Genomic DNA, 12,286 nt, shown 5'->3' on the forward strand with positions numbered 1-12,286 from the left:
CTTATCTGCACAAAAATATTTTATCATAATTTGCGCAACAGAAATGGAACACAAACTGAAATTGCTTTATGGAAAAGAAAGTTAAATAGGCTTTATAAATAAAGTGAAGAATGTGAAAATTCCTATTTTGCACTACATAGGTTACGGTAAATATCGATAAATATAAGTTTAAAAAATATTTTTGAGTGTCTGGTCAGCAACCAATTTTATAAGCAATATATTTCGCATGGCCTGAGAACACACACGCAACTGAACCCTTCCATTTACCTTGCACGTGAGCAGCACGGATATTTCATAGAAGAATGATCATTACAAAGCATAGCTTTCCTTTCTCATATCGCTCCTTCTTCGAGTATTTAAATCGGTACAGATTTGTAAAACTGCTGCACGTGTTCGCTCACCGTGGGCTACCCATCCGGAACTGGACGCTCGAAGCAGACGACAAACGAGCTTTCCCTAAGGAGTGACGTAGTAACATGGCGGCGGCGTGTTTTCAGCGCAACGCTAGCCTCCCAACTTTGGAAGTCTCGTTTCTGCCTTAAACTGGACGCAGAGAAACGCGAGAACTTGCATGGGTCATTTTTCCAGGGTGTAGTTTTTAAAATTGTTGTAAAAAAAATTGAGTGGAAATGTCCATTGAAGAAAAACGCTCAAAATCGTAATTTATAAAAGTACAGATACTTTCTTCTTTATTTCATTTTCCTTTGGCCGTTGACACACGACTTACACACCCAGAGAAATCGCCACTGTTCTACACTAAATTGCAAATGATTTGTGTGTATTGGATAAGTAAAGTGTGTCTCAGAAATATTTTCGTTTTAAAAACTATTAAAATAAATACTTCAATTTTTTGTATAAATATAAATTTATTACCAAGAGAAAGCTTAAACATTAATTATTTTTTTTATTTATTGGACAAATGGTGACAGTTCACGTTTTCACATTCAATTATTCTTGAACTAAAGTTTTCGATCACTCGCTGAAGCATTGCAGGAGGAATAGCATTGGTTTCACTAACAGACTCTTGTTGACCTTGGACGTCCCGGCGGTTTACTCGTCATAGTGCTTCCAGTGTTTTCAAACTTTCTCACCCAATATTTAATTAAATCATTAAATTTGCACTTGGGACGTCTCTCGTTCTTGTCAGGTTATAATGATGCCGGTACAAACGACTCACAACAACATAAGAATCATTATTTTTTATAAAACGCACGAACACAAAAAGCCCTTTGCTGCCCCGTAAAACGCTCTATTGCAACTAAATATTAACAATGGTGCCAAGCGTTTGCGATCTATCTCATTTCTTCGTAATATGCAAATTGCCCCAGAGGGCGGGTTCCAAAACAAAAATATTTCTGAGACACCCCTTATAATTACAGATAATTTTACTGATAAACAGATATGCCTTGATACCTGATAGCAGCAGAGTATCTATTAATCTGCCCTATATTGTAAGTTTGTAACATTTAAACTAACTTAAGCAATTTTAAGTTGTTGCATTGTTCGAGTATCATAATTGGCACAGTCCTTTAGTTGTTGTTTTGTCTTATGATAGGAAAATGTGTAGAAAATCTTACCTGAATTTTCTGAAAAGTGTCTGACATCATAGCAATCATTACATTCACTAGTAATATAGATGCTATGAATTGGTAAATGCCCCACAGACTTATACCAAACCTCTGCGTGAAATTATGGGATTTAACGTCTGTAATATTTTTATTGACAACAATGTCTGCATATTCTGGATTTCCCTCATCGAACACTGCCCACACAAGGGCTTTGAATGCTTCTCCAAAGCTGTAACAAAAGCCATAAATTAGAAATGTGTAGAATAGTGGCATCTACTTTGCATTCTTATAGTCATTCTTATTAATATAATCTTGGAAATGTGTGTTTTTATTAAAATATGGAGACCTTAGTAATCGGATACAGGGGGTATCATTTTGTTTGTATTTGTTTTGAAGTCATTAATTTTCCAAGAATATACCTTCTGTCAAAAAAGTACCGGGAATCTGTAATTTAAAAGGCCCCGCGCAAATGATTTTTTAAATTTTTTTCCCCGTAAGTTGGTAGCTCTGTACTTAATTACTATGCCAAACATCAGCACGATCTGTCAACTAGTTTGTTTACAGCAGAAGGTTGAATCAGTCCACTTCAGTAGTGCATCACGATTTTTACAATGAACGAAATTATTGAACAAAAAGTTTGCCTTAAATTTTGTGTTGCGAACAGAATTTCGTGTGCTGAGTCGCTAAAAATGTTAGAAAAGACTTATGGTGAATCAGTTTTATCAAAAACACGGGCTTACAATTGGTACAAAGCGTTCAAGGAGGGCCGAGAGATCGTTGAAGACATGCCTCATTCTGGATGACCTTCGACCTCCTTAACCGACGAAAACATCGAAAAAGTGAAGGAAATTGTGCTCGATAATCGCCATTCCAGCTTAAGAGAGATAGCTACTGACCTTAACATCTCTCACGAGTCTGTTCATTCGATTTTGGTGGATATTTTGGGCATGAGACGCGTCGCCGCACGGCTTGCTCGAAAAGAGCTGAATTTTCTTCAAAAACAGTACCGTGAGCAGGTCTCTTTAGACATGCTGGATCGCGCCAATTCTGATCCCACATTCATGGAATGCATGATAACTGGTGATGAGACATGGGTCTACGAGTTTGACATGCAAACAACTCAACAGTCATCAGAATGGAGGACAAAAGACGAGCCGAAACCGAAAAAAAACACGTCAAAGTCGCTCAATAGTCAAGGTGATGCTCATTGTTTTCTTCGATATTCGTGGTTTGGTGCATCATGAATTCGTTCCAGAGGGGCAGACGGTCAATAAAGAATACTATTTGGCCGTATTGAAGCGTTTGCGTGAGAAAATCCATCAAAAACGGCCATATTTGTGGAAGATCAATTTGTGGATTTTACACAACGATAATGCGCCATCGCATAGAGCGACAGTTCTGACCAAATTTAAGGCCAAAAACACAATAAATACCATTGAACAACCACCGTATTCACCAGATCTGGCCCCGTGTGACTTGTTTATGTTTCCAAAACTAAAATTGCCGCTCCGGGGTACCCGTTTTGACTCGATTGAAGCCATAAAGCAAAATTCGTGGAAGGAGCTGAAGGCCATACCGGAAAGTGCCTATAAAAACTATTTTCAAGACTGGAAAAAGCGCTGGCATATGTGTGTTGCATCAAATGGGGCCTACTTTGAAGGCGACAAAATAAATAGTGATGAATAAATGAAAATTGTGCGTTTTATTTAACAATTCCCGGTACTTTTTTGACAGAATATACATTGTATGATTACCGGAGCTGCTATGTTTTTGTTAACACTTACAGTGCTGAACTCTAAGTCGCTTGCTGTCCCAAGAATGCTGACCATTTTCACTACTCTTTAAAAAATCATATCTCAAAAACTAAAAATGTAAAATATATGTATGATACACTGTTGAAAATTTTGATTCTTCCTCTTTATTTTGATATATGATATGGTACATTTTAACCACATGGCTACCTTGGACGTTTCATCATAAATGATATGAAATGTACTAAAAATAAAAAGTTGACAAGACATATGACATGCAGTGGCAGCGATTGGGTCCCAAAACTAAGGGGGGGGGGGGGGGCAAGGTGCCAAAACTAGAGGGGCAAAGACAGTATATTTCCCTTTGTAGATAAGATTTAGCATTGTGCGGGGCCAAAAGTGGCGAAAATTAGGAGGGGAACTGCCCCCCTTCACCCCCCTAATCACCGGCACTCTAGAAAAGAGAAGCAAGCATATCGCTATCAGACAAAGATGCAAACAGAACCGTTATGAGCATTTGCCCACCATCTAGTGGCAGTATGAGGAAGTGCGATGTCCAAACATTACTCAGGATTGCTAACTCCGTAAATGTACGGAAAATGACCGTTGAAATAAATTTTGAATTCAACTGCGTATATATACGTGATCCGCACACTAGAGAAGTTCGGGAACTCCATATATACACATGATTAGCATTCTAAGTGTTAATGAGCTCGTCTCCAAATTATGTGTTGATATAACCATAATTTTAAAATCAATTATTATAAATAAACTGAAAATTAGTGTTGTGAACCACAAAACCTGATACAATATATGCATAATTATTACAATCATCAGTAACATATAAGAGTAAAAAAGCAATTGCAATACAGCATTTGCACTTATCTTGAAACAGCACATCACCAAAATAATCAACATACAATTCATTATGCCAGAAAAACTAGTAGAACATGCCTACAAATCATGACCATAATTAAAATATAGTGTTTTTTTAATAGGGCTAATGAAAATAAATCAAAATAGGGCATTACTAACAGCAAAGTCAAATGTAAAGTTTTATCATTATAATAATCTACTTTTCTTGGATTTTTACTTGAATTTAGTAGTGGTTTTTAATATATTTCAGAATTCTGAATACCATATTAGATAGAATATTTATATTATCATAATTTCCTGTTAAAATTAATATATATTATGTCCTCCCTTCTTTGTACATTCCTATTAAATGTCTTTAATACTAGAAATGCACTCTTACATATCTACAATACTCACGTTGTGAATTGTGCAGGTTGCATAATCTGCGACCCATCTGTGCGGTTTACAACATTCTGAGCATAATACTTGTAAATAGAGTTGAGACCCATAGTGAAGGCAAATATAATAAGAAGGAAAACGACCAGAAATAATAATATATTGTACATCATGCTGCTCAGCGAAATAATTAGTGGACCCATTCGATGATGTAGTTGGAACCTGAAGAAAATCAAACAAGTAAGAATTTACATTCAAATGTGAAATTTATTTTTTTAAAAAAGTGTCATCTCGCCTACACCAGTGTAAAAATTGCACCCTGCACACATATTTTTTAACTACACTGTACATATATTAAAAAACTGCAATAATTTCCATTACTGTTAAACGTTACAAATACACATAATTACACTTGGTGCTACTATAATATTTAATGCATTTGCATGGGCAAATAAAAACAGTGTTGTTTTCTAATAATGAGACAGCAATTTTCTTGTTAAGTACTTAAGTTATGTTCTGTGTTTGTCAAAAAAATATTTCAATGTTTTTAAATTTTTCATGCAAAAAGAACACTCTTTCCACATTTCTCATACAAGCAGTGGCGAAGCCTCATAAGAGGCCCGGAGGCCGGGCTTACCCTAATATATTTGGCTATTACGGATTATTTTATTACTTACAATTTCATTAAACAACGCCCTAATATAAGAAAACTGAAATTCTTGGCCTTCCGATAATTTCCACATATTTCCATCCCTGCCAGGGGCTCTATCGTCGCATGTCGAGCCACTTCTCCGTGGGCCTCAGCTGGTCACCTAACATTATATGTGATACATCCGGAAAAGCATAATTTCAGGGGCACGTTCGCCCGAAATGGACATAGTGGCCTCACGCAGTGATGCCAACCATAGCATAATTGTGCTAAACGTAGTACAATTTGAACTTTGTTGGTACCTAGCATCCTGAGTTTGGCATATTGGTGAAATATAGCATCATCTACAAACATGCGTTCCTGGGAGACAGATAAATTGGATTCAGAGGAATATATTTTGAAAAAAAAAAAAAAAATTAAAAAAATCGCAGATCTTATTTGTTTCAAACAAAAGGTAGCATGCCGATCCAGCCACACCTGGTCCACGTCTTCTTTTCTTTATCTTTCCTTACTTAGTTCATGAGGAGCATTTTATGGAAGGAAATTGCTAGAAAGTTAGGGTCAAAGATAAAACAAGCCGCCGCCTTTCGTAGTCGTCGAATTTTCTCAAACTTTTTATTTTATTTATTTATTTATTCAAATTTCCAGTACAGCAGAAGCCATTTTAAACTGGAAAGAAGCAACAGTAAACCAGTACACTAGTGTTAAAATGAACACACGAAACAAGATAAAATAAAATAAACAAAATATAAATATAAACATAAACAAGTCAAGACAGTTCCAAGGTAAACAGATGTGTTTCACAAAAGCATTACTTATATACAATTTTTTCTATGTTGGTGATAAAAGCTGGATATGAACTGAATATATCGGTTTGGTTTGATATGACATTGAACTGATTTGGTAGCCTATGAAATGGTGAACGTTGAATGAGTGAGAGTCTTGGAGTTGCAGTGTGGAAAGTTTCCTTGCTCCGTGTTTTGTGTCTGGGCACTCTGCAACGTTTCATATCTGCAACGTATCTACGTGATTCTGCAGTATTTATGTTTAAGTTTACAAGCAGATCTCTCTTAGGTAGGTGTCTCAGGGCCGGCACTCTATATCGAACGATGGAGAGGAAAAAGCTGAGAACATTGTCGATCTTGGAGGTATGAGAAGGGGCAGCCATGTTCCAGATGGGTGAACAGTATTCTAGAATGGGGGACACAAATGTTTTGAAGTAAATATAAAGTGCTTTCGGGTTATGGATTTCGGTGAATCTGTAAAGTAAGCCTAGCATACGCATTGCCTTTTTTATGATGGTTGATATGTGATTATCGAAAGTTAGTTTAGAATCTATGTGGATACCTAGAACTCGGTGTTGTGCTTCTTTTGCTAGAGTGATGTCGGTGAGTGTATAATTACCTTCAAGAATGTTTTGCTTCAATGAGATTGTTATGTAAGAGCATTTCGAAGGGTTTGTGGACAGTTTCCATCGCTTACACCATTCGGAGAATCTATTTATGTCATTTTGGAGAAGTTGCATGTCTGATGGCTGTTTTATTTCTCTCATAATCTTGCAATCATCAGCGAACATTAGAATAGTGCTTGAGATGGGGGAATTAAAGAGGTCTGTGAGATCATCCAGATATAATACAAATAACAGAGGGCCAAGAACGCTTCCTTGCGGCACACCAGATATAACAGGAAGCCAGTTAGAATTAGTTCCAGGAAGTATAACACGTTGTTGTCTATTTCTTAGATAGTCTTTCAATATTTTTAACGTGTTTCCAGTTATATTAAATCTGTTAGCTAATTTATGCAGTAAATAATGGTGATCCACTGAATCAAAAGCTTTGGACAGATCAAAGTACACAACATCCAACTGATTACGATTAGTAATTGCGTTTATGGCATAGGATTGCATAGAAGACAGATTTGTAAGGCATGAAGAATTTGGAAGAAATCCGTGTTGTGCTGGGTTAATGTAAGGGGATGTGAATTTCAGAAGTCTGTTTTTTAGAATCTTTTCACAGACAATAGCAAGTGTGGAAAGGAGGGGCCTGTAACATGTAGTATCGTTTGCATTGCCAGATTTAAAAATAGGAATGATATTTGCTTTCTTCCATTGAGTGGGAAAGCAGCCTTCAGAGAAGCACCTATTGTATAACATTGCAAGAGGAGTAGCTAGCGAGTGAGCTGTTTTTTGAAGGAAAATAGTAGGAATATTGTCTGGTCCAGATGCTCGGTGAGAAGAAAGGGGGTAAGGAAGGGCAATATTTCACCTGGCTCTGTAAAGATGGTAGAAAGAGAGTGAGAGCAGATAGATTTAATAGGCGGGTGATCTAAAACATCATTCGAAACAAAATTATTTTGAAATGTTTGATTGAATAGTTCAGCTCTATCATTACCAACAGCTGAAATGCCATTGTGTGTTACTTCCAAAGGGATGAGTTTGGTTTGTCTCCGTGAATTTATCAATGTCCAGAATCTCTTCGGATTAGTAAGGAGTTAATTTGTGACTGTGTTTACATATTCTGTGTATTTCTGTTTCGTAAGGTCTTTACTATGCTTACGAAGTGCTTTGAAAGTGTTTTGTGTGTGGGGATTGGGGAAACTTTTCCACAGCTGCCATGCTCTCTTTTTGTTGTGCAACAGATGCTGTAACTCCTTATCAAACCACGGGGGAAACTTTTTACTTTTCATTGTTTTATGTGGCACATAGTCCTGAATTAGGGCATGAATAACGTCCGTAAACAGTTCGACAGCCTCGGTCAAGATCCCTTCGGAAAGCAGGTTCCAGTTGAAAAAGTCAATGGCTCGACAAACGGCATCCCACGGCGTTTTCTTCCACAGCGGAATCTTATGCCTTGGGGGTGCAGAAGGGGAGCCTCCCACGTTCGCCGGGATTTTGAAGGTAGCGCACAGCGACTCGTGGTCCGACTGAAGCAGATTCAAAGAGGACAATATGAAGTCAAGGTTTTTATCTTTTCTCGTATTGTACATGTTGTGTTGAAGAAGACCCAGTCCATGAATAAAATTGTCTATGAACCAGTCTTCATCTCCAGTGGTTGGTATGCCATTTACAGGATTATTCCATTTTATGTGCATATTAAAATCCCCACACAAAATAACTTCGTGACTGGACAGAGCTGCCAAAGTGGAATCATAGCAACACTCTAAGAGTTCTTTGGGACTCCGCCTATCAGGCCGATAGAAACAACTTATAAGTATTTTTCTACGGTGGTTAGTACTTACTTCTATCCAGAGTAATTCGCAGTCTCGTTGTAAATCCAATCGTATCTTGCTGTGCCACTTCTTGTTCACACACACCATAACACCACCACCACTACGCATTTCACGATCTTTACGGTAAACATCGAACTGCTCATAGAGGGGAATTTCAACACACGAGATATCAGAATTGAGCCAAGACTCACAAAAGCACACACAGTCGTATTCGGAGAACTCAGTCGTCATTAATTCACAGTCCAAAAACTTATTCTTTAGATTCTGAACGTTTTGATAATATAGGTGAAAGGCACCATCACTTGTTGTTATCCCCGTAGATGTCCCTGGTCCAGGCTGAAGTTCGACGTCTCCATGCAGCAACAGCAGGAGGAAGAAGTGCTGGAGCACACACTTCCTGGCAGAGGTCCCGGGCGATGCTTTCTTCGAAGCATCCTTGCACGCGCTCACCCCACGAAGGGCACAAAGCGTTGGAAAAGCACTCCGAGTTTTCAAGTATCTGTCATAGAACTGATCTGCAAACATATTCCCATCGTTTACTGCAATTTCACAAGGCAGACCACACTTTTTTACTATCCAAATTCGCAAGCGTTATATTGAACCAATTATATTAGTTAAACCATTGTAATTAATTTAACGGGGGAAATTAGCAATATTGTTTAACTAATCAACAACGCATGTTCACATCACAACTCCCCCCAAAATAGATGCATAAAATGAACATAAGACCTAAGTCATCCGAGAACAATTTAGTTGCGTTTAGCAAATTTTAAGAGATTAATCAGCACACTTTTCCTGATTGGGAGGTTGGCAATGCTGGACACACGGTACAAACTGGGCTTCACATCCGTTTCTTGTCCAGCACGGGGTGTCCAATGAGTGGAAAGAGAAGGTGAGGGTAGAAAGGCAAAGACAACCTGTTCCGAGGGCAAAAAAATGTTTCTATCCCAGTGTTCTGCATTTTCGTTAGTTTCTCGATTTACTCCTGTTGCGTTGTTGTTTTATTGTTATATTTTATCTTGTTTTTTTTCCTTCGTTCATTTATTTTTTTATTGCTGTTTGATTGATTTGCTTTATTTCACTTCGCTTTTTCTGCCACTTTTGGTTAATTTGCGAAGATGAGGATGAGTGATGATATAATGAAACTGATGAATGGACACTCAGAAATATCCATGCCCAGGACGGGTTTCCAACCCAGGACTCCTGGCATCGTAGCCCAATGTGCTAACCACTCCTCCACTTGGGTTGGCTTTCATTGTTGTGACCGTGAAGTGAGAAAGGGGATAATGACTTGTATTACTCTGGAATGCTACAAAAACAAGCATAAAAGCCTATTACCGGGCATAGGAAGAAAGAAGGGGCATCGGAACATTGAGGACTGCCACTCAAATGACATCTAAAGCATCAATTTACAATAAAATCAAGAAATACGATTTACGAGTTGGCACACACCAAGAGTTACTATTCAGGTACGTTGATAGATGCAAGAATATGTTGTTACATTTTCAAAAATAACTTTAAATGTTATATTTTTAATATTTTAAAAAAGTCGCACCCATGACAACACAAACTCACATGCCTGTGCCTACCCTTCCAGCGATACCACGATTCGCCACTGCATACAAGCAAGACTGGATAAGTTGTTCGATTTTTCTCCATTTTACATCTTTTGTCTACCTCTTTGTGCTATTACGATGAAGAACAGCAATTAGGTTAATTTGTTGGGAGGACAAATCAGGATACCAATAAATATCTGAAATCGAGATACATGTATGTATATCTAGATCTGCATTATGAGTGATTTAATTATCTATTGTGCTATCACAAATTAAATGTGACGAAGGTGAAATGAATGATCACCAGAAATAGGAATTTTCATAAAATGTAGACGGATCTCCTTGGTAGCATGGTGGCTAAAACTGTTGCCTTGCAATATAAAGGTCCCAGATGGGACCACATATGCAGTGGTTCGGATTCCACTTGAAACTGTAGGTGCAATAACGTTTATAGGGCAAGAGGTTTTTCTATTTTTAGCCACAGGGAGAAAGTCATAACATGCATATGCCATTAAACTTTCAACAGGGGTGTGGCAAGCTTTGGTAATGGCGGCAGCCAGTTCGTAAACATGGTTAGTTTTCAAGCCTGTGTCTGGTCTTTTGGTAGGAAGCCAGTCAAGTTGCACTATAGCTTACTCCTTTACGATAGCAGACTTAAGCTTCGAGAAACTTTTTGACTTTTTTTATGTGACACTTGCAAAGAACATCAATTCCCACATCAAGGCTCAAACCTGAGTACTTTGGTGGCAAGATTGGAAGTCGACCACTTAATGTGCTCAGCCACCAAGCATGCAGAGTTGTGGTGTTGGTTGTTGTTTTTTATAATAATAATAATAATAATAAAAGAAATAACTCATATAATCAGTTGCATCGACTCCCATCGCTGTTGTTATCCATGTTTCTAGAACGGAGTTCACTAGTATTTCTTTTGAATAGCTCCTCAATTATCTTCACACTGAGCTCCAAAACATATGATGGCTTACCAGTACAGGATCCTTAAGAAGGCCATTGTACAGCCTAATGCATAGAAGCACTCTCCTATTATAATTGGATTGTATCCATTTATATCAGTTCTGTCCACTGCACAGTTGTTCAACAAATAACCTGCAACCGATGAATGAATTACAATCACGAATGTAATAAACATATACATAAAAGAAGCCAGTGACATGCAAAAAATAGGAACACATTTACAAGCACTATGTAATCATATTGTTTCAAGAAGAAAATTTGTAACAGTCAATCAAGAAACTATGTTCTCTCTCTCTCTCTCTCTCTCTCTCTCTCCGCACATGTTAATATTTAATATAATTAATTGACGTTTGAATGTTACATATATCAGGCAAGGACAGGTTAAAAGGGGAAGTGGCAGAGGGGGTGAAATAATGTTGTGTGTCACCAAACTATAATCAGTGGCATACACAGTAAACATTGTACAATGAAGGACTGTAGTTTAGGGGGCATGTGCCCTGTGTGCTGAAGGGGGGGGGGGGGGGGCAGGGTAAGGCATCTGTCCCATGTGAGAGAACATTATCAGTCTACTACTAATTCTATGGAGATGGGATTGACTATTCAGCAGACATGATTATCAACCTATTATTATGTATCAATACATCAGTTTATTGGCAAAATTACCAGTTGTTGATTAATATTTCTATTAATAGTCTGTAACTTAATTCCACAATATTACAATTTTGTTTTGTTCTTATTAATGTTAAACAGATTTTCATGCTGTTATGAATAGGAAAGGAAGTAATTTCTGTTGAAATCATTGAATCATCATCACTTTTCATTGTTTCCAATCTAGTTGGGCCAACAAGTCATTCTATCTTCTAATCTTCCACCACTCCTCTCATTCCACTGTATTCCAGTCCTGACATACTCTCCTCACATTCCCCACTTCATGATCTTTCTCGAGACACATATTTTACAAAATTAAATTTAATAATAACTTGCCTACAAGCCATGCGACATAGTAGCACAGGAACATTAGATGCATGACTATATCATACTGATGCCAGAAGAAGAACAGATAGGTCAGTTTTTGATTAATGGCATTAAGAAATATGTTCCATGTACTTCCAACGAGCCATGCAAATATTGCCCAGTCATACCTAAATTAAAAGATATAAAGAATCAGAATTATAAAACACATTACACAAATTTATTATGTGCAAATTACATGGAAGATAAAATTTAATATTTAACCCTTCTTGTAATGAAATCATGTATGTTATACATACTCTGTGTTACAACTAATTTGTTACTTTCAGCACTGATCCT

At 37.5% G+C, this 12,286-nt stretch overlaps 1 protein-coding gene across 2 annotated transcripts in view; it reads right to left on the minus strand.

The window, feature by feature from the left end:
• LOC145988636 (short transient receptor potential channel 4-like) overlaps positions 1-12,286 on the minus strand; it is a 72,155-nt gene that overhangs the window by 14,884 nt on the left and 44,985 nt on the right. For both annotated transcript variants that reach the window (XM_083123676.1, XM_083123677.1), the window contains exons 8-11: positions 11,960-12,117; positions 10,987-11,107; positions 4,592-4,792; positions 1,578-1,797 (exon numbers count right to left, since the gene is read on the minus strand). In XM_083123676.1, coding sequence (XP_082979802.1) covers positions 1,578-1,797; positions 4,592-4,792; positions 10,987-11,107; positions 11,960-12,117 — 700 coding nt within the window. The remainder of the gene's footprint in view (positions 1-1,577; positions 1,798-4,591; positions 4,793-10,986; positions 11,108-11,959; positions 12,118-12,286) is intronic.

The sequence above is a fragment of the Lepisma saccharinum genome, chromosome 6 (genome assembly GCF_977018435.1).
Source record: "Lepisma saccharinum chromosome 6, izLepSacc3.1, whole genome shotgun sequence".
Lineage (NCBI taxonomy): Eukaryota > Metazoa > Arthropoda > Insecta > Zygentoma > Lepismatidae > Lepisma > Lepisma saccharinum.